The following is a 25,784-nucleotide window of genomic DNA, read 5'->3' on the forward strand; positions in this document are numbered from 1 at the left end:
GACGGAAAGAACCTGTCCCCAGCTATTTACTAGAAAATACTTTTATTGGGGGTCGGGTATAACACCCAAATCCACTCTCCACCCCCGAAGGTACACCCTTGATCAGAAGTGAAATCTATATTGTCCATGATTCTCAGTATATATAGCAGTTAGTGTAAGTGATATTTTATTCTTAATTTCTATACATAATCCATTTTACATGTTTGAGCCATTGGTAGACAGAACAAGATGTAATGGCAGTTAATTTAATTTTGATAGCCCGTCCCAAATTACTTTTGTTTGTGATGATATTCTATTGATTTTTGAGTCCCTGATGAAGCAGCCACCTTCTCTGCTTACAGTCCTCGAAAAATAAACTAAGGATTCAAAGTAAATCTGAATCTGTCGGAGCTTCTAAAATTTACACAGGAAAAACAGGAACGGTTGCTTTAAAAGTCCATTTTCCTCGCAGTGAAATGGTACAAATTATTTGATGTGCACATTACTAATGATATAAATACATTGTTTGGAGCAAAATACCTGCAGATAGAAAACTGAATAAGGGCAGATCTCTTGCACTAAAAAATTAGTGTTTCATCTGACTGGTTGGAATAAAGACACCGGAAATGAATACGACTGGAGATGTTATCTATTCATACCCTTCACTTGAGTTTGTTTTGCTCTGCCAGAGCACAGGGCCTGAGGAGTGTTTCATTCCTACATTCTCCAATGTCCTTTTTGAATTCACTCAGGTAATATACAACACAGTTTGATAACACCATCACCTCCTTCACCCAGTGCTTAAGGCGTCACCCATTTCCTTGAGTAATCTCATACTAATGGAAAGCTACATTTTGGTGGCTGCAAAGGCTGAATAAAAAGGATATTACTGAGACACACTAGTACATCGTATTGTGTTTGTAAGTAGTATTAATTTGTCACTGTTTACAATATATCCCTTAATAAGAATATATTCAACGATGAGCTGAAAACATCAGAAGAGCCGAGAACCTTCTGGATTTCATTTCATTTGCAACAACAAGAATGTAGTTTGTATTTCTTTGAAACATAGCCCTCATTTGCCTCTGTTGCTCCCTCTGTCAACTCTTTCTGGTACTGTTATGCTAGACCAATTTGTTCCAGGTAGTACTCTTGATTGATTACATTCTGAATCTGCAATGCCTGGATCAGTGACCCCAACATCTTATTTCCTCATGTTATTTGGGTACGAAAATTAGAGACAATGAAGAAATTCCCAAGTTACTGGTAAATCACAGTGAGTATCGTACTATAACCCTTGTGAAGCAAAACAGCTTCTAAAGCACATTGATAAGATACCTCTATGCCACGGTCTGCATTTCAAGATTTCTAGAAACTGACACATGTATTGAGTTCCAGTGATATGTGAAATCATTGACACCACGTAGTTCAATGAGCATATGTGACCGGGCATATAGATGTCAACTTCACATTCCACATCAGATTTAGTGGATGCCACCACTGCCCTGCATTCTCATTTCTGATTAGAAACATTTATTTTTTTACCCTATTTGGATAGATAGATAGATGTCAGTTCCACATAAGTAATTGGATGTCTAGCGGTAAAACCAGCAATTTATTACAATTTATATCCTGACATCTGCAAGAATTAAAATAGAAATTCAGATGAAGCTCTGAGCCCTTGGAGGTAAATACAAAAGCAGCACTTCACTGAAACGCCACTGATTTACATTCTGTTTTTTCCAGTTGATATTGCTTGAATATGCCATATAAACTTAATGCTGGTTACAAATGGTTCTGAAGATAATAGTGAAGACAGCGGACAACTTTGCATGATGCCCCTTGAAACGGAAACAGGGATTGGTATGGCCTGTGAGAAAGTAGCCTCTTTCTAGCATGGTTACCCCCACTTTTGGCCCGTTTGTGAGTGTGTGTCAGTGTGTTTTTACTGTGTCACTGGGATCCTGCTAGCCAGGACCCCATTGCTCATAGATAAAAACCTATATGTCAGTGTGTTTTGCCTGTGTCACTGGGATCCTGATAGCCAGGAACGCAGTGCTCATAGTTTGTGGCCTTATGTGTGTGTTGTCAGTAGTGCTTAACTGTGTCACTGAGCTCTGCTAACCAGAACCTCAGTGCTTAGGCTCTCTCTGCCTTTACATTTGTCAATATAGGCTAGTGACTACATTTACCAATTTCAGTTGGCACCCCCACTGGACCCCCCCTTATAAGTCCCAAGTATATGGTACCCAGGGAATTGGGGTTCAAGGAGATCCTTATGAGCTGCATCATTTCTTTTGCCACCCATAAGGAGCTCAGACAAACCCTTTCACGGGACTGCCACTGCAGCCTGCGTGAAATAGTGCACACACTATTTCACAGCCATTTTTCACTGCACTTAAGTAACTTATAAGTCACCTATATGTCTAACCTTCACTTGCTGAAGGTTAGGTGCAAAGTTACTAAGTGTGAGGGCACCCTCGCACTAACAAAGGTGCCCCCACATGGTTCAGGGCCTTTGTGAGTGCGGGGACGCCATTACACACATGCACTACATATAGGTCAATACCTATATGTAGCTTCACAATGGTAACTCCGAATATGGCCATGTAAGGTGTCTAAGATCATGGAATTGTCCCCCCATTCCAGATCTGGTATTGGGGAGCCAATTCCATGCATCCTGGGGGCTCCACTATGCATTCACAGTACTGCCACACCAGCTCTCTGAGGCTTGCACTGCTGCTACAGCTGCTGCCACCTCACAGACAGGGTTCTGTCCTCCTGGGGTCTGAGCAGCTCAATCCCAGGAAGGCAGAACAAAGCATTTCCTTTGGGAACAGAGTGTTACACCCTCTCCCTTTGGAAGCAGGTGTTTCAGGCTGGGGAGGGGTAGCCTCCCCCAACCTCTGGAAATACTTTGAAGGGCACAGATGGTGCCCTCCTTGCATAAGCCAGTCTACACTGGTTCAGGGACCCCTTGTCCCCTGCTCTGGCGTGAAACTGGACAAAAGAAAGGGGAGTGACCACTCCCCTGTCCCTCACCACACTAGGGGTGGTACCCAGAGCTCCTCCAGTGTGACCCAGACTTCAGTCATCTTGCTTTGCAAAGTGTGGGGACACTCTGGAGGGCCAGTGCCAGCAGGTGATGTCAGAGACCCCTCCTGATAGGTCAATACCTGATAAGGTAGCCAATTCCCCTCTCAGGGCTATTTAGGGTCTCTCCTCTGGGTTCTCTTCAGATTCTACTTGCAAGTTTCTAGCAGGAATCCTCTGCAACCACTACTTCATCCTCGGATCAACCGCAACCTCCAGGAACCGCTGTAATAGCAACAAAGTATCCACAACGGATACTTTTCTTCTGCAACTTCAGCTCCAGCCAGCAAGTGCAACAGTTTCCACAGTGTGCACTCTCTGAGGACTCCTTGTCTTCACCCTGCACCAGAAGGACAGAAGAAATCTCCCGTATGGTCACAGAGTCACTCCCCTGCTCACGTAAGCACCTTCTAAGTTGACGACTGATTCTCTTGGACTCCTCTCACAGCAACAAGCGTGCTCCTTGGAACACAGAGGGTGGACACCATTGACACAGACTGTCCTGAGGTCCTGCTGTCGCAATTTGGAGGAGCTAATACCTTGCCTTCCCCCAGAACGACAGTACCCCTGTGCACTGCGTCTTCTTCATCTCCTGAGGCCTCTGTGCACTATTTGCAAAATTCCTTCGTGCACAGCCTGGCCCAGGTCCCCAGCAATCTATCCTGTGACGATCAATTCGCTGAGTTGATCTCCGGTGGCGTGGGACCTTCTTTTGTAGTGCTGCACCAACCGCACTTTGCACCTCCTTTGTCCCCGTGTCCTGGGACACACGTGGGTGCTATCTCGTGCTCTGAGGGCTCTCTGAAGTGCTGAGAGCCCCCTCTTCCTCCTCACACATAGTTGAGGCCCCCAGGTCCCTCCTGGGTCCAGATAGCGCCTAGTTGATGCAAAAGGTGACTTTGCCGGAACCAAGGCTTGTTGGAGGAATCCAGCGCCAAAACTCCCCTGCATCCAACTTCACGACGTGGGACATCCTTAGCATCATGCAGGAACCCGCTGGCATCTGCCTAGGGTGCATTTCTGCAGCCTTCATCCAACCGGGGACTCTTCTTTCGCACCCTCTTCTGGGTTGGCAGGGGCTCTTGTCCTTCCTGGAACTTCTTTCAACTTCTGGACTTGGTACCCTTCTTTTGCAGGTCTTCAGGTCCAGGAATCGACTGTTCGTTGTTTGCAGACTTGGTTTGTTCTTGCAATAATTCCAATCACAAAGTGTAGTGTGTCCTAAGGAAACTTGCAGTATTCTACTCCTGCTTTTCTGGGCTCTGGGGTGGGGTAATTTACTTACCGTTACTGTATTCTTACTCTCCCAGCGATTCTGCACACACTACACTTGTCTAGGGGGGGAATTCGTGATTTGCATTCCACTTTCTTAGCATATGGTGTGTGTTGCCCCTAGACCTATTTTCTCCCATTGCATTCTATAGCATTTACTATTGTTTGCACTGTCCTATGACTAATTACTTGCCTTATTTTGGTGTCTAGTGTATATATTGTGTATAATACTTACCTCCAGAAGGAGTATTGCCTCTAAGATATTTTTAGTACTGTCTCACCCAAATAAACTACCTTTATTTTTGGTAACACTGAGTATTGTCTTTACTTGTGTCTAATTACTGTGTAACTATAAGTGGTATTGCATGAGCTTTGCATGTCTCCTAGTTTAGCCTAAGCTGTTCTGCTATAGCTACCTCTTTCAGCCTAAGCTGCTAGAACACTACTACTATAAGGGATAACTGGACCTGGTGTAAGGTGTAAGTACCCAAGGTACCCACTACAAACCAGGCCAGCCTCCTACATAGTCCATTTAATTACTTTTACACAAAGCTTTTCTATTATAGTAGCATCCTGTGTCTATATTGTGCCGTCCATCTTGATATATGGATTCAGAATTCCAGCTTCACCTAATCAAATATCTGTTGTGTATTCAAATGCTCTGCCACTACCACTCAAGCATTCCAGCTTTCCTTTTGGAGAATCTCCCAAACACCCATTTATTATATGAGTCCAGTTGACTTAAAATTTCCTCCAGCTTGATACTTAGTTATATAGAACTATTGTCCTCCAAAATGCACGGTAAGACCTTTTCCAGAATCTTAGCACCTCACATGAATGAAAACATAAATGACAGAAATGTCTATATTTCAGGTGTACTTGCCAGGCCTCTCTAGAAACCAGCACCATTTCTTCTGTGATTCCTTAGAGTCTTGTACCTTTAGCATTCTTGCCATGAAAGTCCATCTATCAAAAAATCTGCTGTGAACCTATGTAATCGCAAGGTTTTTACAGTTGCAGGGACCTTTTTGCCTTCTTAATCTCCCCTTGGGAATTCACTTCCAAAATAGTCAGGTTAATCCGCTTATTGAAGGGTAAAAGTAGAAATATTTACAGAAAGTTTCTAGTCTCACATTTTTCGAGGAGTGCAGCTTAGAATAGATAAGTATGTTTTGCATGTGTAAATCGCACTTAGATTATGTCCTCTAAATATGATTTAATGAAAATTCTTCATATTTAGTCAGAAAATGCTCGTTAGTGATACATGTCGGTGGCACCAAGAGCATTGGTGCATCCTCAAAGATATTTCTATAGCATCATTTGTTTTAGTAATGAGTTGGTGTTATAGAAGATTAATGCTAAAATAGTTTTCAAACTTTAACATGAAAAATGCTACCTCATTGTATTAACTGATTAAAAACACTTCTGGGTGCATGTGCAATGTGTTTTTTTAAATTTATTTTAAATTTGATGTTTTCATAACACACTCTATAGATTTAGCAGCGGTCTTAAAGTGCTTCAGATTGATACTAGGGCCATGCTTTGAGAGGAAGTGCTATTCAGGGTCTTTGTTCTGTGGCAGAGACTGATTTGCTGTAACTGGTCCCGCTCTGTGTAATAAATTTTTTTGTCTTTCTCATAAAAAGGCACCATGTCCCTAGCATGAGAAACTAATTTGATTTCAAGTCCTTCAGCATATTATCCTTGGAAGACAGTAACACTCTTATATTTTTCCAGGAGTGACACAAGTACAAAGAGCAAGATGGAGAGACATTTACCTAAAGTAGGGTTATTCCAAGGAACAATATTAAAAAATGTACTAAAATATATCCTACCGCTTAAGTGAATTAATCTGGTATTTCAGAGTTCTTGGATTTGCCCTGAAAAATGTTGTTGAAGCAGAATCTATTCCGTTTAAGGCGCGGTGTGATCTCATTGAAAGAGTACCGCTTTGGGAGAGCAAAAGGTACTATGGAGCAGTTATGCTGGCTCTGCGGATCATTGTTGGAGTCTTTGACACACATAACCTGCATTTGTGTCCCCCTAAAGCCACTTTGAATATATTGGCTGCAGCCACTCTTCCTACAACTAAACTTGAGCTCTTATCACGATGCAGTTAGTGTTAGCCAGTCTGGGAAATTCCTGCAATTGTCAGGTCGATACTAGAAATTTGTGTGTCAGGAAGTTAAGCTCTTGAATGATAAAATCTTATTAGCAGGTGTTCCCTGCCAAAAGTTTCTGGTTAAATTACTAACTCGTCAACAACTCGTTAATTGCACTCATTGAGCTCTAGGGACAGCCTTGTAGATCATAGCAACAAACAGTTGTTTTTATGAATCTGCCACTTCCTCTGGTTAACACCTACAAATGAGGGATTTCATCTCACTTTTGAGACAAGAGGGAATTGCACAACTCGCGTACGTTCTTAGCCCCCTAGAGATATGTTTTTATTTCCCTTCCAGTGGCTGAGTTTGCCGTTTTATATCAGTGTATGAGATTTTATATGAGGAATCGTGACATTTATCTTCACTGATTACTGTTTTTAGTATTCTTTTTACCCATAATTAACCAAAACAAATAAACAAATAACGTTTTTTTTTTTTTTTACTTACTCTCCTTTACCGCTTAAGAGCTCTCCCTTTCAAGTACCTTTTGAGTAACAGCAAACCTTCTCCACTTCCACTACCGTTTTGTAGTTGGATTTTACATGTACATCTTGATAAAATATAAAGGGTAATATTTAACAGTTGCACATTTATGAGTTACATCTTGCCACACTTAGGTGGTCATTATGAACATGGCGGGAAAGACCGCCGACCGCCGTGGCGGCAGTGAACAGAATCCCGGCGGTGGCGGCGAATGGAAACCCGCCATATAATAATCAAAAAACCCAACCCCGCTAAACATTCCCACACCACCACTCCCTGCCAGGACCCTTTCGGTGGGAATCCCGGCCGACCCCACCCCACCACAGCCAAGCACACCCACATCCTGCCCTCCAAATAATGATGCACAAATCACCTCAGCCGACAGTGGAGGCCAGACAACCATTGGCGGCTGCGACCGCCACAGGCGGCAAGTGGGCCCAACAGCAACCAGTACACACATTGGATAGGCTTAGCACCCACACACCTGACACACATCCAGAACACCATAAAACACCCCCAGACACACCCCACAATCCCTTGCAAGGAAACCAGGACCAGAAGACGGAGAGCACCAGAGCCAGACAGAGAACGCCAGCAGACAGGACACGCATAGCGACCGACACAGGAGCACCCAAACACCATCCCCAGTCCCGACGCCATCCACCACCCTCACCATGTCCCCCCCCAAAAAATCCACGCTTCACCGAAAGGGAGCTAAGGACCATGGTGGACGAAATCCTAAAAGTGGAGCCACAAATATACGGCTCCGAAGTGCAGCACACACCCATCGCCCGGAAAATGGATCTGTGGCAGACCATTGTCAACAGGGTGAATGCAGTGGGACACCATCCACGCACCAGGAACGACCTGCGGGGGAAGGTCTGGGCCATGGCATCCAGGCACCACATTGCAGTGCAGAAGACTGGGGAGGACCGCCACCAACACCACCCGACTACACCGACTGAGAGGAGAAGGTACTCGCCATCCTGCACCCAGAGGGACTCACTGGACGAATGGACTCGAGTAAGTCGTCTACATTTACCCCATATACACCATACCTGTAATGCATGTACCACCCCACCCCACCCACACCCACCTAGACCCACACCCTTCCCAGCCATTACCCACCACATCCACCACCCTGCATCACCCACAACTCACTACCAGGCCCACATCACTCCCGCTGTGCACAGCCACCCACCCCTGCACGTACCCACAATGGAATAATAACCCCTACCACAATGTAACCCCACTGCTGCCACTAAATGCAATGTCCACCTCACAAAGGCACCCCTGAAGGCCACTGAAAGGCACATCAGCACTAAATTGCACATTACAGCCCACCTCAAACCCTCCTGCATATGTAACAAACATTTCTATGTCCCCCAACAGGCACCACCACCCATGCAACCCTAATGGAGGGGACAAGGAGTGCCACAGCATTCCAGGGAGACAGAGGCACATCACAGGACACTGGTGAAGGATCCCTGGACACTGATGAGCAGGCAGGCCCCTCACACGGCCCTGGGTGCTCACCATGCAGCAGCCCTACCCAGGAAAGCACTGTCACCCCTAACACCCAGTCAAGACCAGCAGGCCAGGGGAGGCGTGCCCACACCAGTGGACACAGGGCACAAACAGGTGGAACACAGCAACAGAGGCCACAGTCTCCCACCCCCAACATGCAGGAAGAGGAGGGCCCCAGTACTAGTGGCACGTCAAGACCTGCACAGGGGACACAGGCACAGGGGGCCAGGGCAAGGCCAAGTGCCCCAGTAGGTCAGGGGGTAGGGCACCGGATAGATGCAGCAGCCCAGGACGTCATTGCAGAGGTATTGGGGGCAAACCAACATACCCAAGACAGGTTGGCACAGATTGTAACCACCCTGGAGCAAAGTCAGAGGATGCAGCTGGAACACCACCAACAGGCCATGGAGCAGTGGAAACAAAACAATGCCACAATGGCCACCATTGCTGGAGCACTGCTGCAGTTGGTCAACAAACCCTCAGACACCCACACCGGACAAGAGGCCCCCACAACAGCCCTGGAAAACCAGCAACAGTTGTCCCAAGCAGCTGAAACAGCACAGGAAATACCCTCCCAGGAATCACAAGGGCCAACCATGTCACCCCAAGTAGCTCCACAGCATGCGCCCAAACTTAGTGAGGCCAAGAAATGGCACTGGAAACCCAGCTAAGAACAAGCCCCCTTCCAACAATTGACACTGCTACTACTGCCAAGCAACCATCTCACCCATTCACCAACTGCACTTAGCGGAGGGCTAAATAATGTACTAAACTACAAATAGGACCCACCTATGATATCAAAGAGGCCTGCCACTATGTCGGTTTTGAGGACACCCAACCATAATGACTTCCATCACTGTACATGGCACATTTCACTGTATTCCACCAATAAACAACATATCTCACCTGTAACACTGTCCCCTGTCTTCAATGTTGAACAAAGTGGAGTAATGATGCAACAGGCAGGGATAACATTTATTGTCAAATTGTGCATGCTGGTGGTACAGTGTGTTTCAAAATAGTCAAGAAGGGAATGCTTATATTGTCTGTCTGTACCATGCTGAAGAGGTCCATGACTCGCATATCATGACCAATTCCCCCTAGTTGACATGGCACACTTACAGTATCAGTCACTAACCACATATACAGGCTGAAGTCACAGGTAGTTATTGGAAGTAGAGTTGTATCAGTTGGTTTCTGGAATTGACATCTTCCCCTTCCCCTTCCTCATCCTCACCATCACTCTCCTCACCTCTCTGAGGTAACAGATCAGGACCTATAGCACCCTCCACCTCCAAAAGGGGGATTTAATGTCTCACTGCCACGTTGTGCAGCATGCAGCACGCCACGACTATCCTACACACCTTATCAGGCCCATAGGCCAGGGAACCCCCAGAGATATGTAGGCACTGGAATCTAGCCTTCAGGAGACCTATAGTACGCTCTATCACCCTCCATGGGCCTCATTGTATTTCCTCTCTGCATCCGTCCTGGGATTCCTCACTGGTGTCAGGGGCCAACGCAAGTTTGGATAGCCAGAATCACCTAGAGAAATGGTCAATACAGAGTCGTCATTGGAATGTCCTTAGTCTGACAGGCTGTTTTTCTGCAATGTGTCAGTTAGTGACAGGCACACTTACCTATGATCCACCCTCTGTCCTCTTGGAGTTGTTCCATCTTTTGTGGCACACTACTGTTCCTCAAAACAAATGAATCATGGACTGAACCCGGAAACATGGCATTCACATGGGATATGTACTGGTCTGCTGTACATACCAATTGGATGTTCATGGAGTGAAAGTTCTTCCTTTTTCTGAACACCTGTTCACTCACTCTTGGGGAGATGATGAGTATGTGGGTTCCATCGATGGCACCAATGACATGGGGAATGTTTGCAAAGGCATAGAAGTCTGACTTGATGGCAGGGAGCTCAGCACTTTGGGGGAATCACACATAGGATTGCAGATGTTGTACAAATGCATTCAGAAATCTTGTAAGTACCTGGCTGAACATTGGCTGTGAGAAACCAGCACCCATGCCCACTGTCACTTGAAAAGAGCCTGTGGCCAGGAAATGGAGTGCGGAGAGCACCTGCACTTCAGTTGGAATGGCATGCTGATTACGATTTCCGGGAGTCAGTGCAGGATCCAGTAATGCGCATAGGTCCTGAATAGTTGCACGTGTGAGTCTATAAGTGATAATGATCTGACGCTTCACCATGGTCCCCATATCCACAAGTGGTCTGTACACAGATGGTGCCCTTCCTCGCCACAAGGGCCTGTACCTGTGAGGGTTAAGAACAAGGAGTCATGTGCACACATACACTGGCATATTTGCTACACACATTCACTGCATTCTTCATAGTAGTGTCTGTACAATAACTGCAACCTGACAGATGTACATGGACATCACTAAGAGGGAACAGAGTAAATTATGTGTGCTTATATACTCCATGGATAGAGACATAGGTGCTTCATATGGCTAGTAGGCCTAGCATTGTGAGTAAAATGAATTTCAAGATGCGTAGGTGATGGTAAAATGTCTGCCCAATGTAGTTCTGCCCCTTCGTTGTGGAAGTGACCTAAGACCGCTAGCGGTTGACGTCACAGCGTACGGCTGTGTTGACCGATGTTCGCACCCTCATTGGTTAACATGGATGCCAATGGGGAATCCTGGCGTATCATGATCGGCGGTGACGGTGCATTCCGCCGCGGAACGTACGCGCGTTCGTCATCGTGTGATCACTTGATTCCCTGATCCTGTGCGGACAAGTACTCCACTCTGTGTACTGCTGTGGCCTGCCTCTGGCTATGGATGTTCCACGTGGTGCAGGGGAAAGGGCCCCGGCCTTCACCCAGGAAGAACTGGAGAAACTGGTAGATAGGGTCCTGCCCCTATACGGCAGACTCTACGGCCAGCCAGAGGTACAGGTGAGTCCGGGTTTGGGGGGGCACTGTGTGTGTAATGGATGGAGTGGATGGCTCTGATGTGCGCTCCTGTGAGCCAGGATGGGGCTTGGTGCATGGAATGCTGCGTTCCACTGTCCTGCATGTCTGGGAGTACTGTCTCTCCTATGTCTAACAATCAGCCAGCTATTGTGCAGGTGCCTGACTTCTCTGTGTCTCCCTACTAGGTCAGCGCCCACCAGAAGAGGGCACATTGGCATGCCATCGCCAAGGAGGTATGGACCCTAGGGCTCTACAACTGGCGGAGCACCCACTGTCGTAAGAGGTGGGAGGACCTGCGGTGCTGGGCGCGGAAGATCAGTGAGGCCCAGCTAGGGAAGTCCTCCCAACGTGGTAGGGGTGCCTGTCGGGCACTGACCCGCTCATGTGAAGGATCCTGGCGGTGGCGTACCCAGACCTGAATGGGCGCTGGAAGGCTGCACAGCAGTCACAAGGGGGTGAAAACTCACAGCCCATACTTCAGCTTGGAAGGATGAGTGTGTGTGCGATAGGGCTCATGGTGCTTAAAGCAGGGTTTTTGACTGGTGTCCAGCTACTGTCTGATCCCCAAAGGGTGTAGGGGTGTCCCTGTCAGGTTTCACCTACCTCAATTCAATGACAGGATATGGGTGTAGGTCACAATACTGCTCAGTAGTCAGGGCCATGGTCATGGGCCTAGTGCACGGTGCTGCCTGTTGGGTGTGTCTGCTGGGTAGGTGTATGTCTGGCCATTGTGTATCAGCATTCAGCTACTTACAAGTGTCTCTCCTGTTTTGTCTCCCCATCCCTGTTCTCTTTTGTGTGTCTGGTACAGCATCAACATCAGGCGAGGGAGCTGAGGCACCGGCTAGTGGGGAGACAGCAGCCCACGGATCCTCAGAGGCAGAGACAACGGACGCCCAGGGGACCAGTGGGTGGGAGGGCGAGGGGACTTCCACGGGGGAGGCCACTACCACAGGGGGTAGTGACTCTGAAACCTCCTCCGATGGGAGTCCTCCGGCAGTGGCGGACACTAGTGGACAAATCACGACCACAAGATCTTCCGCCACCACCCATACCATCAGCGCCCTCCCTTCAGCTCCCCACCGAGTTGGCCGTGCCCGCCCACCCAGAAAGGTGGGCGTCTCCTTCGTCCCAGGCACCTCCTCCACTGCCCCAGTCAGCCCTGCTGCCCTCACAGAGGAGACTATTGACCTCCTGAGAACCATCTCTGTAGGGCAGACAACCATCGTCAATGGCATCCAGGGGCTAGCATCAGGGGTGCAGCAGACTAATGCCTATCGGGATGGCATTCACAGTGCCATGATATTTTCAGGCTCTGGCCTCCTCTTGGACGGTAGCCAGTTTCCCTGGCCATTCCATCCCCCCTCCAACCTCCTCTACCCCTTCCAGCACCCCACTCCCTTCACCCTTCCAAGGCACACATTCAGACACGCAGTCAAGCACATCAACACACAAAAAACACACTTCCAAACACAAGCACCACACCTCCCACCATAAGAATTCACACAGCCAGACACCTGCACACACAATGACGTCCACTTCCCCCAGTGTGCCCGCCTCTTCCGCATCCCTGTCTGTCCACTCTACATGCACACCCTCATGCACTGCACCTTCACTCACTGTTACTGCTCCTCTTCCTGCACTCACCACAAAAGCAGACAGCCATACATGCCCCCTATACACCACACCTGCACTCATCACCTCCACTGAAGTTGACACATGCAGCACACTCACCCAACTTGCAGACACCCACCCAACATACATCCACACTAGCTGTCTGTCTTCTCCCACTGTGTCCACCCCCCACCTCCCAAAACACTCAAACTCAAGACACCCACCGATCAGACATCCACCACACCACAGCATACTGAGCAGTTACCGACACCCACTACACGCACACCTACACCCCATACATCAACTCCCTCTGCCTCCACTCCCACGCCCTCATCCACGCCCACCCCAATTACTCCCAAGAAACATTTCCTCTCCCGTGTATACCTGTTCGAACCCAGTGGCCCACCCCGTCTTGTCCCGAAACGTGCCCACCTCCTTGCCCTTTCCGCTCCTTCCACATCGCAGCCCACCCCGGTCCAGCCTTCCCATTCCCTTGCCCCTTCTCCAGTTAAAAAGAAGACCTGCTCAGAGCCTAAGGCATCCTGCTCCACCTGAGCCAAACCGCCCCCACCCCCTTCAAAGGAGAAGCCCACCCCCCCTCCAACCTCCTTACGCAAGTCAGTCCCACCCCAGTCGTAAATCCCCCCCCCCACCCCATTCCGTGAGGTGCCTGGATCCCCCTATGGTGCCCTGTTGAGTGGAGTCAGGTGTGGCCAGTTGTGGCCAAGGACAATTGACTTTTTATGGACTGACTATTGGCCCTGTTATCATCATTTAGCTCAGTGAGCTACTGAATAAAGTTTCTGTGTGGCCTATGTTTGGGCTGCACGCAGTTCCACCCTGGTGTTTGTTTAAATAATTTATGGCTGTGGTGGTATTGTGTGTCCTATGGCCAAGTTGCAGTGGCCTTTGGTCAGGTACGTCCCTCTTGGTGTGGGGTGTCTGACTATTGCTGCTGGGAAGTGTTGGGGGGGCTTTGCGGGGTGGGTGGTGTGGGTGTTTATGTAACTTTGCCCTTTCCTCCCTTGTGTCGTAGGTTGCGGTACTTACCGTCGTCGTCTTCGTTGGCAGTCTCGTTGTGTAGATATATGGCAAGGAGCAAGGCTGACATGATCTGCAGCTCTCTGTCCATGGCTGCACTTTTTGTTGAGCTCCGGTGAGTGTTTCCTTCTATTTGTTTCTTTTCCACCTGGCTTTGTGTGGCGGTGGTTCCAGCCCTGGAACTGGCGGCGGAATGGTTGTTCATTGTTTGATGGGCGGGTTGGGCCTTTCCGATGGCCTGTGGGCGGTCTCTGCCGTCGTCAGTGGGACTCCTTTCCTGGCGGTGGGTAGTGCGCGGGATGCGTGAGTTTCATTTGGTTCATTATTTGGCGGTCCGGACCGCTCCTCTGTTGGCGGTTTCTACCGCCACTGCCATATTCATAATGAGGGCCTTAGTAAATATATGATGTTAGGCTCAGGCAAGTGCAAGAAAAACAAAAAGAGGCAGACGGAGGCCAGAAGGGACCAATGCAGGCAGAAAGACTGAAAATTAATTGAAGAGATAAGTCGTTGTTTTTCTTCCCTGAATCTTCTTCATCTCAGAGTGTTGCATGTTTGGAGTGCCTCACCATTTGAAGTCTAGAATGAAAAGCTTTGACCGCCAGTATTTAGTAACCCACAATGGGGATTTCCTAAGTTATGTGATTGTTGTCCAGCACTTTGGAGGCTAACTGTGTTTAACATTTATTTTCACTATCCCAGAGCAGTGCTTTATTAAATCAGCTACTAACTTTCACCCAAGATATTCTTCTATGTAGTGAGGATTTGCTTTGCTTCCGGGACCTGATAGTCTACTGAGTACTTACCATAAAAAATATAGATTGGCACGTAAGTGTCAAGCAGGTGTCGGACTTTATCAAGACATATGAGGAAACCCCAGGTGACAGATTAGGTGGCTTTGATGGGCTACGGTTGGGTATTACTATTATGTACTCTTGTTTGTTAATATTGTTTGGCATGAACATTGAAAAGTTTCTCTTTATTCTTTTATGAGCTTATTGCATTTTTGTGATGTTCTAGCACCTACATACAAAATCACAGTGTCACATGGTGTATTTTTGATTAAAGCACTAAATAAAGATATGGTTGGACATAGTGTGGGCTTGAGATCTCCCACAATTCTTACACACCTAAATTGTGCCTCAATAGTACGCCCATGGAGTGATGAAAAGGAGATGGTGATCAACCTCAGTTTCATGATGCAGGTGTCTTATCTCACAGGTGGAGCCCTAATTTGACTATAAAGCATCTCCAGAGCACAATGAGGCACATCAAGGATAGAATGTTATTGGTGATGGATCCTAGGAAAAGATGAAGGAGCATATCTCAGCCACAAAACATGAAGTGTGGGATATTATTCATCATGTGTTTGCAGTGGAAAAGTCAATGTACACCCACAACATGACATCACAAACATATTTAAAGTACACCAACACTTCCACACTGAACCTGGAGAACAAAACTGAATTGTTGGGAAAGAAGTCCAAACTACTCATTCTGGGACATTCCACAGAGAATTTGCTTACTGCTGCTCAACTGTTCCTGAGAAATGTAGTTGTAATTGATTATACAGCACATAGTGTTAGAAATTCGGGTTTCTAGGATGCCCATGAAGGATCTAAGAGGCAGAATACTAGGCACAGGAACGGTTCTGGAGTTGTTCGCCCGTGCAGGGCAGCATGAATGGGTTTACTAAACTAGAGGAAACAAGGTTACAGTGATGTCAAATGATTATACAGTTCATATCTTCTCAGTGTTTAACCTTGCTGCTTCTAGACGCAGTTAAGACTTGGAGATGGTAAAGAAAGATATGTGAAAGCATCCCTGTGGTTCCAGCAAAATTAAGAGTCCATTATAAGTGGAAAACATTTGTGATTGCAAACCCTCATGGTACTTATGACTACCTTTCATTGAAGAAATGCTTTACCTTTCAGTCAGTATAGATCTGGTTTGGCTTCTCGGATAGTCATGTAATAAGGTAGACTTATTGGCTACTGGGCCTGCTCATAAATATTGCCTCTTTTGACGCCAAACATAATGGGAATATGTCATCAACAGCAATGGTGGTGTGGGACTTCAATGTAAATTTTGTTTTGTTTTATTCCTTTGCCCTTCGTTCCTTCTTCTACCATCCCCTCCCTTTTCCCCACCCGATCAGTTTTTGTGTGGGTAGTAATGATAATGACTCAATTAGCTCAAAATATGTTGTCATTTTTTCCAGTCTTCATGCATTTTTTTTCCAAGTGTTATTTTTTATTCGTTTTGATCCTTTACAGTATTAAAATATATAGACATTTTAGGTATAGAAAACAGTTCTTTGTTGTGTGGTACATATATTTTCACACATATATAATCTTGTTCAATTATCTTTTTATTTTAGGATGTATTGTAATCACTTGCGTTTTTGTGTGCAATCAACTATATCCATGTCCTGTCTGTTACACCCACATGTGTGGTTTAACACACTCAACGTGGTAACCTTTTGAACTTTGTAAAGTTTGGTAGTGTGGTGGTCTGGATTTATTCTTCACGGTCCTGCATGTTACATCTCCAGGTCTACTCCTTCAGTCTACACTGGGATAGAGTTCCCCAACTGGGACCCTCATGTGATTGTGTGTCTGTGTCTTATTTTGTCTGTTCTCCCGACCTCTCCCAGAAGATAAGGGGCCCAGGCGGGCACCCCAGACAAGGAAGAGCAGGGAGGGAAAAGAGAAGAGCGTATGTGGGTACATTGCTTTTTTTGCTGCTCCACTTCACTTCCACCCTCACCTACACGCATGGTCTGTTTAAGTGGTTGTTTATTTTCCCCTCCTCTCCAGGGCGTCCAGTCTGTCTCTGTCGACTAACATATCTGAATATACCTGCGCAGGTGGATTTGTGTCTGCCTCTTGTCCACTTTGTCTTGCAGTGCCTCCTTATATTTATCCATGCCATTCTGGAGGGAAGTTTGAGGGGGGTATTTTTCCTTCTTGCTGCTAGAGATGATCACAGGTCCACTTCCACCATGGCCCATCTACAGAGATCGGCAATCCAGGTTTTCAACAGGGGAGCTGTAGGAGATTTCCGGGCCATTTCTATCTGTTTTTTGACCAGGACATGGGCTAGGTCTATGCATTTAGTAGCATATTTAGTGTTTTTTGGTGCATTCCTTCACCCCCAACAGGCAGGAAATCGGAACTACTGTACACTGTGTGCCTGTCATTTCTGTGATCAGTACTATTGTTTCAGTCCAGAACTTTTCAGTTTCTGTGCAAAACCATATCATGTGGCAGAAATCTGGTTTGGTACATGCAAAACATGGCTATTTGGGGCTTACCTCTGGTAACATATGATTAAGCCGTTTTGGGATTAGATGAGTTTGATGTGAATAATTAAATTGCATGTAATTGAGATGTGCATTTCTCATTACTTTTTATAACTCTCGTTAACATGGCAATCACCACAGGCATCCACCAGACATTAGAAAAGAGACCTGACACTACAGGAAGAAAAGTTAGCCACTTTAGAGGTGAACTGCACACGTGACCAGGAGGCACGTGCGGAATGGGGCAAGGCTAAAAACAGGTATATTTCTTGTTGGAAAGACTGAAGAAACATGCAGCGCTTTCATATTTCCTACTGACGATGTTCACACACAAGAGCAACGCACTGAACCCATAATGGCTATTAGGGATTGTTTGGAAGGGTGAGTGTACGCGCAGCAGGCCATAAATGAGGCCCTGGCAGACCATTTGCAGGAGGTGTACACTCACGCTATGGTGCCACAGACCATTTGGTTGAAGCTTACTTGGACCGGTTTCTAATCTCGCGGTTAGAGGGTGTAGTGATATTTGTGTTTCGACCACTGACTCCATGTCTCACCACTTTGCACTTGGCTTAGCTGTCCACTGTCACAAGTTACAGACTCCATTTTCTTTTCAGCTTAGCCTTAGCTTCACCGCCACATTAAAGGTGCAAGTATTTTTCCATACAAAACCTGCAATGCAACATGTTTTCTTGTTCATGTTTTTATTCTGCGTGTTCTTTCTCACCAAGGGCTAGGACATAACCTGGAGGAGTCAGTCAGTCAGCAAGATGAAGATGTGCTAGGATGATGTTTATGGTACGGCAGGGAACGGTTTAGGTTTGGGAGAGACACCTTGGAAACTTGGCTATCTCCAATGTGTTTCTTTCAAAGCTGAACTGAGGTAGCTTTGAATAACAGGAAGCAGTGGGAGGTTTTCTAGAACTCTCCCCTCTAGCTTGTTTAAGGTATTTAAGAGACCCAGGATTGACAGTAGGAGATTCAGAGACTTCGGTCAGGATTTTGACATTGAATGCCTGACACCCCATGAGGGCAGATCTTTCTCTTCCACAGCCGATCTCGGAGTCTACGGCTTGAAGCTACTGAGAGAAAGATGAAGAAGCCGCTGGGCCCCATGGTGATGATTGTTTACTAATTATTTGCTTTGTATTGTGTATGAATATATATATATTCATATAAATAGAGGTATTTGTATCTTTGCATGTATATATTTGCTGTTCATAGATTGAAGATTCTTTGTACATGTTCTCACTTTATTGTTGAGCACATTTTAAAGGTGCACTTTCGGTTGTACTGACCTTCCTTTAAGAGCCTTGCAGAGTGATTTAATAAATGTTGTCTTTAGACTAAGTAGCGCATTCCAGAGATTCCTTTTGACTCTTTTCAGTGTGTATCTTTTGGTTCGGTCAGCAGTAAAGCAAAACAGAGGGGGTGGAACAATTAGATCTTAAGGGCCCCCTGACCAAACAGAAGATTCTGCTGGCTATAGACTACCTCAAGACTGCCAAGGCCCAGGGATGGAGACAGACCTTCTATCGAACTCTACAGATCATTCCCTGAGACTATGGCTAGTAGGCTGCTGCCAGTGTACCAAGAGGCGCTGGAGAGAGCAGAAGCCCCTGACTGAATGTGAGAGGCTCTAGTCGTATTGATACCTAAACTAGGGAAAAACCTATTGGACGTGCCTTATCGTCTCTTGCCCTTGTTAAATGTTGACCAAAAAATTCTTAGGAATGTCTTAGCAATGCCCTTGTACCTCTGTCTCCCAAAATTGATACATCCAGACTAGTCGGGGTTTATTCCCCGCAGGAACACACTTATTACCTGTGGCACCTGTTGCACTTGCCTCACACATTCTCATTGGATCAAGACCAACATATTTTGGCCTTCCTGGATGTAGAGAAGGAATTTGATTCTGTAAGCTGGAAGTATATTTGGCACGTCCTGGACAAAGTAAAGGATAGGACCCACATTTGTTGCCTGGATAAAGTAGCTATACACAAACCCAGTGGTGAAGGTAAGAATAGGACATCTTGTGTCAGAGGCATTCCAATTGTGGAGGGGTACTCTGCAGGGGTGCCCATGCCCCCCCCTGCTGAACGCCCTGGTGATGGCATGTAAGCTGCATCAGATATTACACGGTTGGGGAGCGCATGTGGGTCAGACGACCCACGTATAGTCACTATATGCAGATGATGCAGTGATCTACCTGCGTAAGCCGGCCGCTTCAGTTACGATCCCTCAGAATGTATTGGAGTCTGGAGAGCTCTCGGGACTACATGTAAAGCAGAACTAAGTCCACATTTTTCCCAGTGGGACAACTGAAAGGGGTGAATGTGACTGTGCTCCTGTAGATGGGTCTACCCTGGAAAACGGACAGTATCCGATACCTTGACATGCACATAACACACAGGACCAGTAATGTCACACGCTAAACTTGGGATGTGTGATTGCAAACCTCTGCCCATCTATGACATTCTGAAACAGTTTGAAGTTCTCCCTAATGGAGAAGATAGCACTGATCAAAATGATTGTACTGCCCTGTTGTCTTTATATCTTACAAGGCACTATGTACAAAATTACCAGGAGGGTCTTTCAGGAACTAGGTCGGCTCCAGGTGGAATTCCGGTGGGCTTTGGGAACGAGCAGTACACTGTGTAATCCATAGGGCACCCTGTGCTCCAGAACTGGAAGTCTAGAAGATCTGGCTGTTTGTACAAATAGCACAGTGCATGGCTATAGGCCGATGGCTGGATGGGGGGTGTACTATATTAGATGATCTATACCCTACAGTTCGGTTTATTACATTACAAGAGGTGGTGGAGACATTTGGACCGGGGTGGGGTAAATTCCTACAGTATGCAAAATAGCTGCCACAGCGCAAGAGATATATCCTACATACTCTGATGCCCCTGAGACAAGACAGACATTAGTCATGTTATTGTCCCTAGTGGGAGATCAGAGACTTTTTACGCACATATACCGGACCATGTGGTCAGATAGACACTCAGTACCTTTGAGGATGGAGGAGACCTGACAACAGGTTAGTAAGGACCCTATCCCATTGAGAAGTGGAGCAGGGTACACAGGGGAATGCAGAAGGTATCAGTAAATGCAAGATTTAAACTGATACAATATAATATTGTCCACATTGCCTACTTATCTCCCAAGCAATTGCATGCAATCTACCCCTCTAAAGATTTCGGAAGTGCATGATGTAAAAGTGCACCAGCAGACTTCTTTCATGTGATGTAGAGTTGCCCCCATATTGTGTATTATTGGGAGGAGTTACTGGACCCGCTACACAGAGCCATAGGCTGGGTGATCCCACAGGAGATAAAACAGTGTCTCTTGGGCCTCCTGCCTGAAAAGAAAATTAGGAAACTTTACAGTAAATCTGCGCTGCTTGGTCTAACCTTGGCTAAGCTGCGCAAAGCCATTAGATGGCTGAGTCTGAGGCCCCCCTTAGAAGCGGACTGACTAAGGAACATAATGGAATGAGCATGGGTGGAAGAGGTACTTATGAAACGAGTGAGACATGATGACAGCCTGGCTGATGAGTTACTCACTTGGGGTGCCATGATTCATGGCTTAACTGTAGCGAGTGCCGGCGCAACCCCAGCTGTGGTGATTGCTGGTATTTTGGATGATTCTCTGGAGGTCCATATCACAGGTAAAGAGGAGGAACTTGAGGGAATCCACAGAGGCGGACACTAAACTAGTACTGTGCCTGAGGGCTGGGGCTAAGGCAACAAGACTTTCAAGCTGCTTTGTATCACCCACAAAGCTATACATGGAACAGGACCGCTTTTTATCAGAAAGAAAATTACCAAATACATCCAACAAAGAACCCTCCGCTCAAGATTGGCACCCCGCCTTAGAACACCACCATACAAGAAAAAGACTATAGGTGGTACATCCTTCTCCGTCCAAGCAGCCAAACTATGGAATTCATTACCCCCAACTATAAGAGCCACAGATAACTTTCTTGTCTTCAGAAAACTACTCGAGTTGGCTCTTTCCTTCATAACCACCATATTCAAACAACTATGAACTGCATATGCCTTTGTTGATAAATATTTTTTCAGATTATGTTTATATTTCTATTTATTTATTGTTTCTTTAGAAAATATGTATCGCTACTATGTCATAACAATAAAATACACACACACTCTTTAAACCTGTTTGACTAAGTATTTTTTACCCATGGTTCTAATTATATATTGTATGTGCATATGTGTGTGTATTCATGTGTGTGTGTGTGTGTGTGTGTGTGTGTGTGTATATATATATATATATATATATATATATATATATGTATGTATGTGTATATGTTGTTTCTGTGCTTGGCATGTTCGTGGATCATTGCATGGCTCCTGGGTGGGTTGTTATACTAGATATCTATGAATTCCTGCTCTCATCTTATCACACTTATCTACTCATCATCATATGTCATGTCTCTATCAAACTATCCTCCATTCTCACTCTGACTCATCCCAAATCCCTTCTACTACTTTCATCTCCTAAATAACTCTGCCTAAGCTCTTCCCTCCGCTTCCACATCTAACTCACCAAACCTCACTCTACTACTGTGACCACCCACACAACCCTACTAAATTCTCCCGCATTTATCTCACCCTGCTACTATGCTCTCCCTAACCCTTCCACATACTCTTCCCTCCTCTGCCCCCCTTTACTCATCCCAAGCCTTTGGGTTGAGTAAATGAAGGATATACTCCCAATTAACACTTCTGGATTTCTTTCCTCCTCCACCCCTCCATTACTCCAGTCAATCTAACTAACAAACTGTCATATCCGCGGCTCAAATGAACTCATAATAATACGAAAACTGTACTCATTATTTCCCGATACTAATCCATCACTAATTCTTGTTGGGTTCCAGAGTAGCGTGCTACTCATCGAAAAGCGCTTTGACGCCTTGTCAGAGGTAGTAAGCGCTATATAAATACGATTACAATACAATAACAATCTGAGTCCTCCTCATTGACGATCTAAGTAACGGACAGAGGGTGGTGGGAGGAGGGATGAAGCTGTTTATATGTTTATTTTTTTTGTTATTCTAAATCAGTGTGATGCACCGGTGTTAAAAATGGGGTCTCTGGCTGGCAGTCAGTTTGCACTCTGTCCAAGCAGGGACCCTCACTTTAGTAAGGGCAATGGAGATACATACTTAAACAACCCTTGCTCACCTCCTTGGTAGCTTGGCACAAGCAGTCAGGTTTATCTCAAAGGCAATGTGTAAAGTATTTGTACCAACACACACAGTAATACAGTGAAAACACTACAAAATTGACAACACATCAGTTTAGAAAAATAGGAATATATTAGCTAAATCGAACAAGAACAAAACAACAAAAATCCAACATACACAAGTCAAGATATGAATTGTCAGAAGAATAAGAGTCTTTCTCCATAGAAAACAATGGACACATTGATTTTACACAAAGCACCTGGTTTGCGTAAAAAATAAAGCCGCACGGGTGAGCGGACGTCGAAAAAGTCAGCGATGCATCGATTTCTTACTCACAAGTGAGGCCGTGTGTTATTTCTTCTTCGGTCGGGTCGACGATGCGTTGTTTTTGTCTCCCGCAATAGAGCGATGCATCAATTTCCAGACGGGCACCTTGGATCCGTGCAGGCCTGCATTGATATTTGACACCCAGCGATAAAACATGAGAAGTACGGTCGCATGATGTTGGAAAACAGCACTGCATGGGGTTTGCGTCGTTAGCAGCAGCCGCAAGCGGGTGTTGCATCGCTTCTCCAGCCGCGATGCGCCGATCTCCCAGCCGCAATGCAGGTGGAGCATCGATTTTAGCTGCAAAGCGTGTGGCGCTTTGTTTTTCGCCCGCGTTGCAGGTGATGCATCAAAATTTTCCCCGCATGATGTTCTTTGCATGGATTTCAGTCCTTGTTTTGCCAACTTCACCTCTCTAGGACTCACAGACTGGATAGAGCAGCACTTGGCAGGGCAGGAGTCTCAGCAGAGAGTCCAGGTGTTGGCAGATGAAGTCTTTGATGGCCCTTAGACTTCAAAACAGGAGGCAAGCTCAGTCCAAGCCCTTGGAAATTCTTCACAAGCAGGAATGTAGCACAAAGTCCAGTCTTTGTCCTCTCTCAGGCAGAAGCAGCAACTGCAGGCCAACCCAGCAAAGCACAGTCACAGGCAAATGGGCAGTACTCCTCCTCCAGCTCTTCAGCTCTTCTCCTTAGCAGACATTCCTCTTGATTCCAGAAGTGATCTAAAAATCTGGGGTTTTGAGTCCACTACTCATACCCCTTTCTGCCTTTGAAGTAGGCAGACTTCAAAGGAAAGGCTTTGTTGTTCACAAGATCCTGCCTTGCTCAGAACCTGGCTCCAGACTCACACCAGGGGGTTGGACACTGCATTGTGTGAGGGCAGGCACAGCCCATTCGAGTGTAAGTGACCACTCCGCCCTCCACTCTAGCCCAGATGGCTCATCAGGAAATGAAGGCTGCACCCCTTTGTGCCACTGTCTACAGGGCATTCACAAACAGCCCAACTGTCAGTCTGACCCAGACAGGGAATGCACAAGCAGTGTATGGTTTAAGTAAGAAAATGTCCACTTTCTAAAAGTGGCATTTTCAAACAGACAGTTTAAAAAACAACTTTACCAAAAGATGTATTTTTAAATTGTAAGTTCAGAGACCTCAAACCCCATATCTCTCTCTGCTTTCAAAGGAAACTTCACTCTAAGGATATTTAAAGGCAGCCCCATGTTAACCTATGAGAGTGATAAGCCTTGCAACAGTGAAAACCGAATTTGGCAGTATTTCACTGTTAGGGCATGTAAAACACATCAGTACATGTACCACTTTTAACATACACTGCACCCTGCCCATGTGGCTACCTAGGGCCTACCCTAGGAGTGCCTTACATGTATAAAAAGAGAAGGTTTGAGCCAGGCAAGTGGGTACACTTGCCAGGTCAAATTGGCAGTTTTAAAACTGCACACACAGACTCTGCAGTGGCAGATCTGAGCCACTTTTGCAGGGCTACTGGTGGGTGGCACAATCAGTGCTGCAGGCCCACTAGTAGTATTTGTATTACAGGCCCTAGGCAGAGCAACAAAAATAGCAAAAACAGAGTCCAGCACACAGCAACAACCTGGGAAGCAGAGGCAAAAAGTTAGGGGAGACCACACCAAGGATGCCAGATCTAACAACCGGCAAGATGTACTGCATGCTACAGGGGTGGCAGTCCCAACCAGCGACACAATGAGGGTGGTCTTATTTTAGGACGTTCAGCCCATTGACGGTAATTTGGTTTGTAATATCACTGGTGCAATAACAGGAATTGTGTATTATTCAAATGCTAATAAAAATATAAATATATATAAAGAAACTTGTTATCAGTGTGTCTTATTTCCTGTCAGCTTCTGTCCTTTAGTCCTCATGCATAAAGGCTAAGCTGTGCTGGACTCTATTGTGATGTTGTTTTTCCTATAGATTTTGATCTGCTTTGTTTGAAGTATGAAATACAGAAGAGTATTCTGAGTGGGTTTTCATTTTCATTTCAACTTGTGTTACACATGAATGTCTACAGGTGAAACCTAAGGAAAAATGCACAAGAGCATAAATTACACACTCTTATTTCACTGAGTTATGCTTGGTTGTGAACTTTTGGAAATTCAATATAATATAAGTAAGCGTAAGTTACTCTTAGTTACTGTTGTAAGAGCTATATGTCTGGAAATCTCCTTTGAGACTGAACACAGAGTGGCTGATTCACAAAAGCATTTATAAGTACATCAGGGGTACTCTTTTATGTGTTCTTACAAGCCTTTGTGAATTGGCTCCTAAACATTCCACACTCTGTAGGAAGGCAAAGATGGAACAGTCCTTTCTATTTGTATTAGTTGCATAGGATTATTACCAATTTACATGTTTTGGGCCAATTCATAAGAACTACAGGAATGCTACTTTACGTACTTCGAAATACCTTTGTGAACAGGTCCCATGTGTGTAAGCTTAGGAAAATTCACATTAAAAGACATAGAGATGTTCTCCTTTTAAATGAAAAGTGACACTTGAGGTAATGCTTTGTTGGAAGAAAGACGGCCAAATTTAGAATATTTTTGATGTTTGCTTAAAGTTCATTTGATGAACATCAATCCCTGGGTTTCTTAAAAAACAGTTATTTGGACAAATGCAGCTACATTTTCTCTAAACGCTGTTTTCTTTTTTTACTTTAGTGTTGCTGCAAAGCCGCTTCAGCTTTACGAACTTGCAAAGTGCTCTAAATTGGAAAAAATAGAGGATGCTTTACTATGTGAATGCCCAGTCGTAAGTTCTAAAGTATTTACAAAGTTTGAC

General features: G+C 45.8%; 1 protein-coding gene across 4 annotated transcripts in view; it reads left to right on the top strand.

Annotated features, from left to right (window-relative positions):
* The window catches only part of DCAF17 (DDB1 and CUL4 associated factor 17), a 444,850-nt gene that overhangs the window by 102,656 nt on the left and 316,410 nt on the right, over positions 1-25,784 (top strand). For all 4 annotated transcript variants that reach the window (XM_069225322.1, XM_069225323.1, XM_069225325.1 and 1 more), the window contains one exon: positions 25,664-25,754. In XM_069225322.1, the coding sequence (XP_069081423.1) occupies positions 25,664-25,754 (91 nt within the window). The remainder of the gene's footprint in view (positions 1-25,663; positions 25,755-25,784) is intronic.

This window comes from Pleurodeles waltl, chromosome 3_1, assembly GCF_031143425.1.
Source record: "Pleurodeles waltl isolate 20211129_DDA chromosome 3_1, aPleWal1.hap1.20221129, whole genome shotgun sequence".
In the NCBI taxonomy this organism is placed as follows: domain Eukaryota; kingdom Metazoa; phylum Chordata; class Amphibia; order Caudata; family Salamandridae; genus Pleurodeles; species Pleurodeles waltl.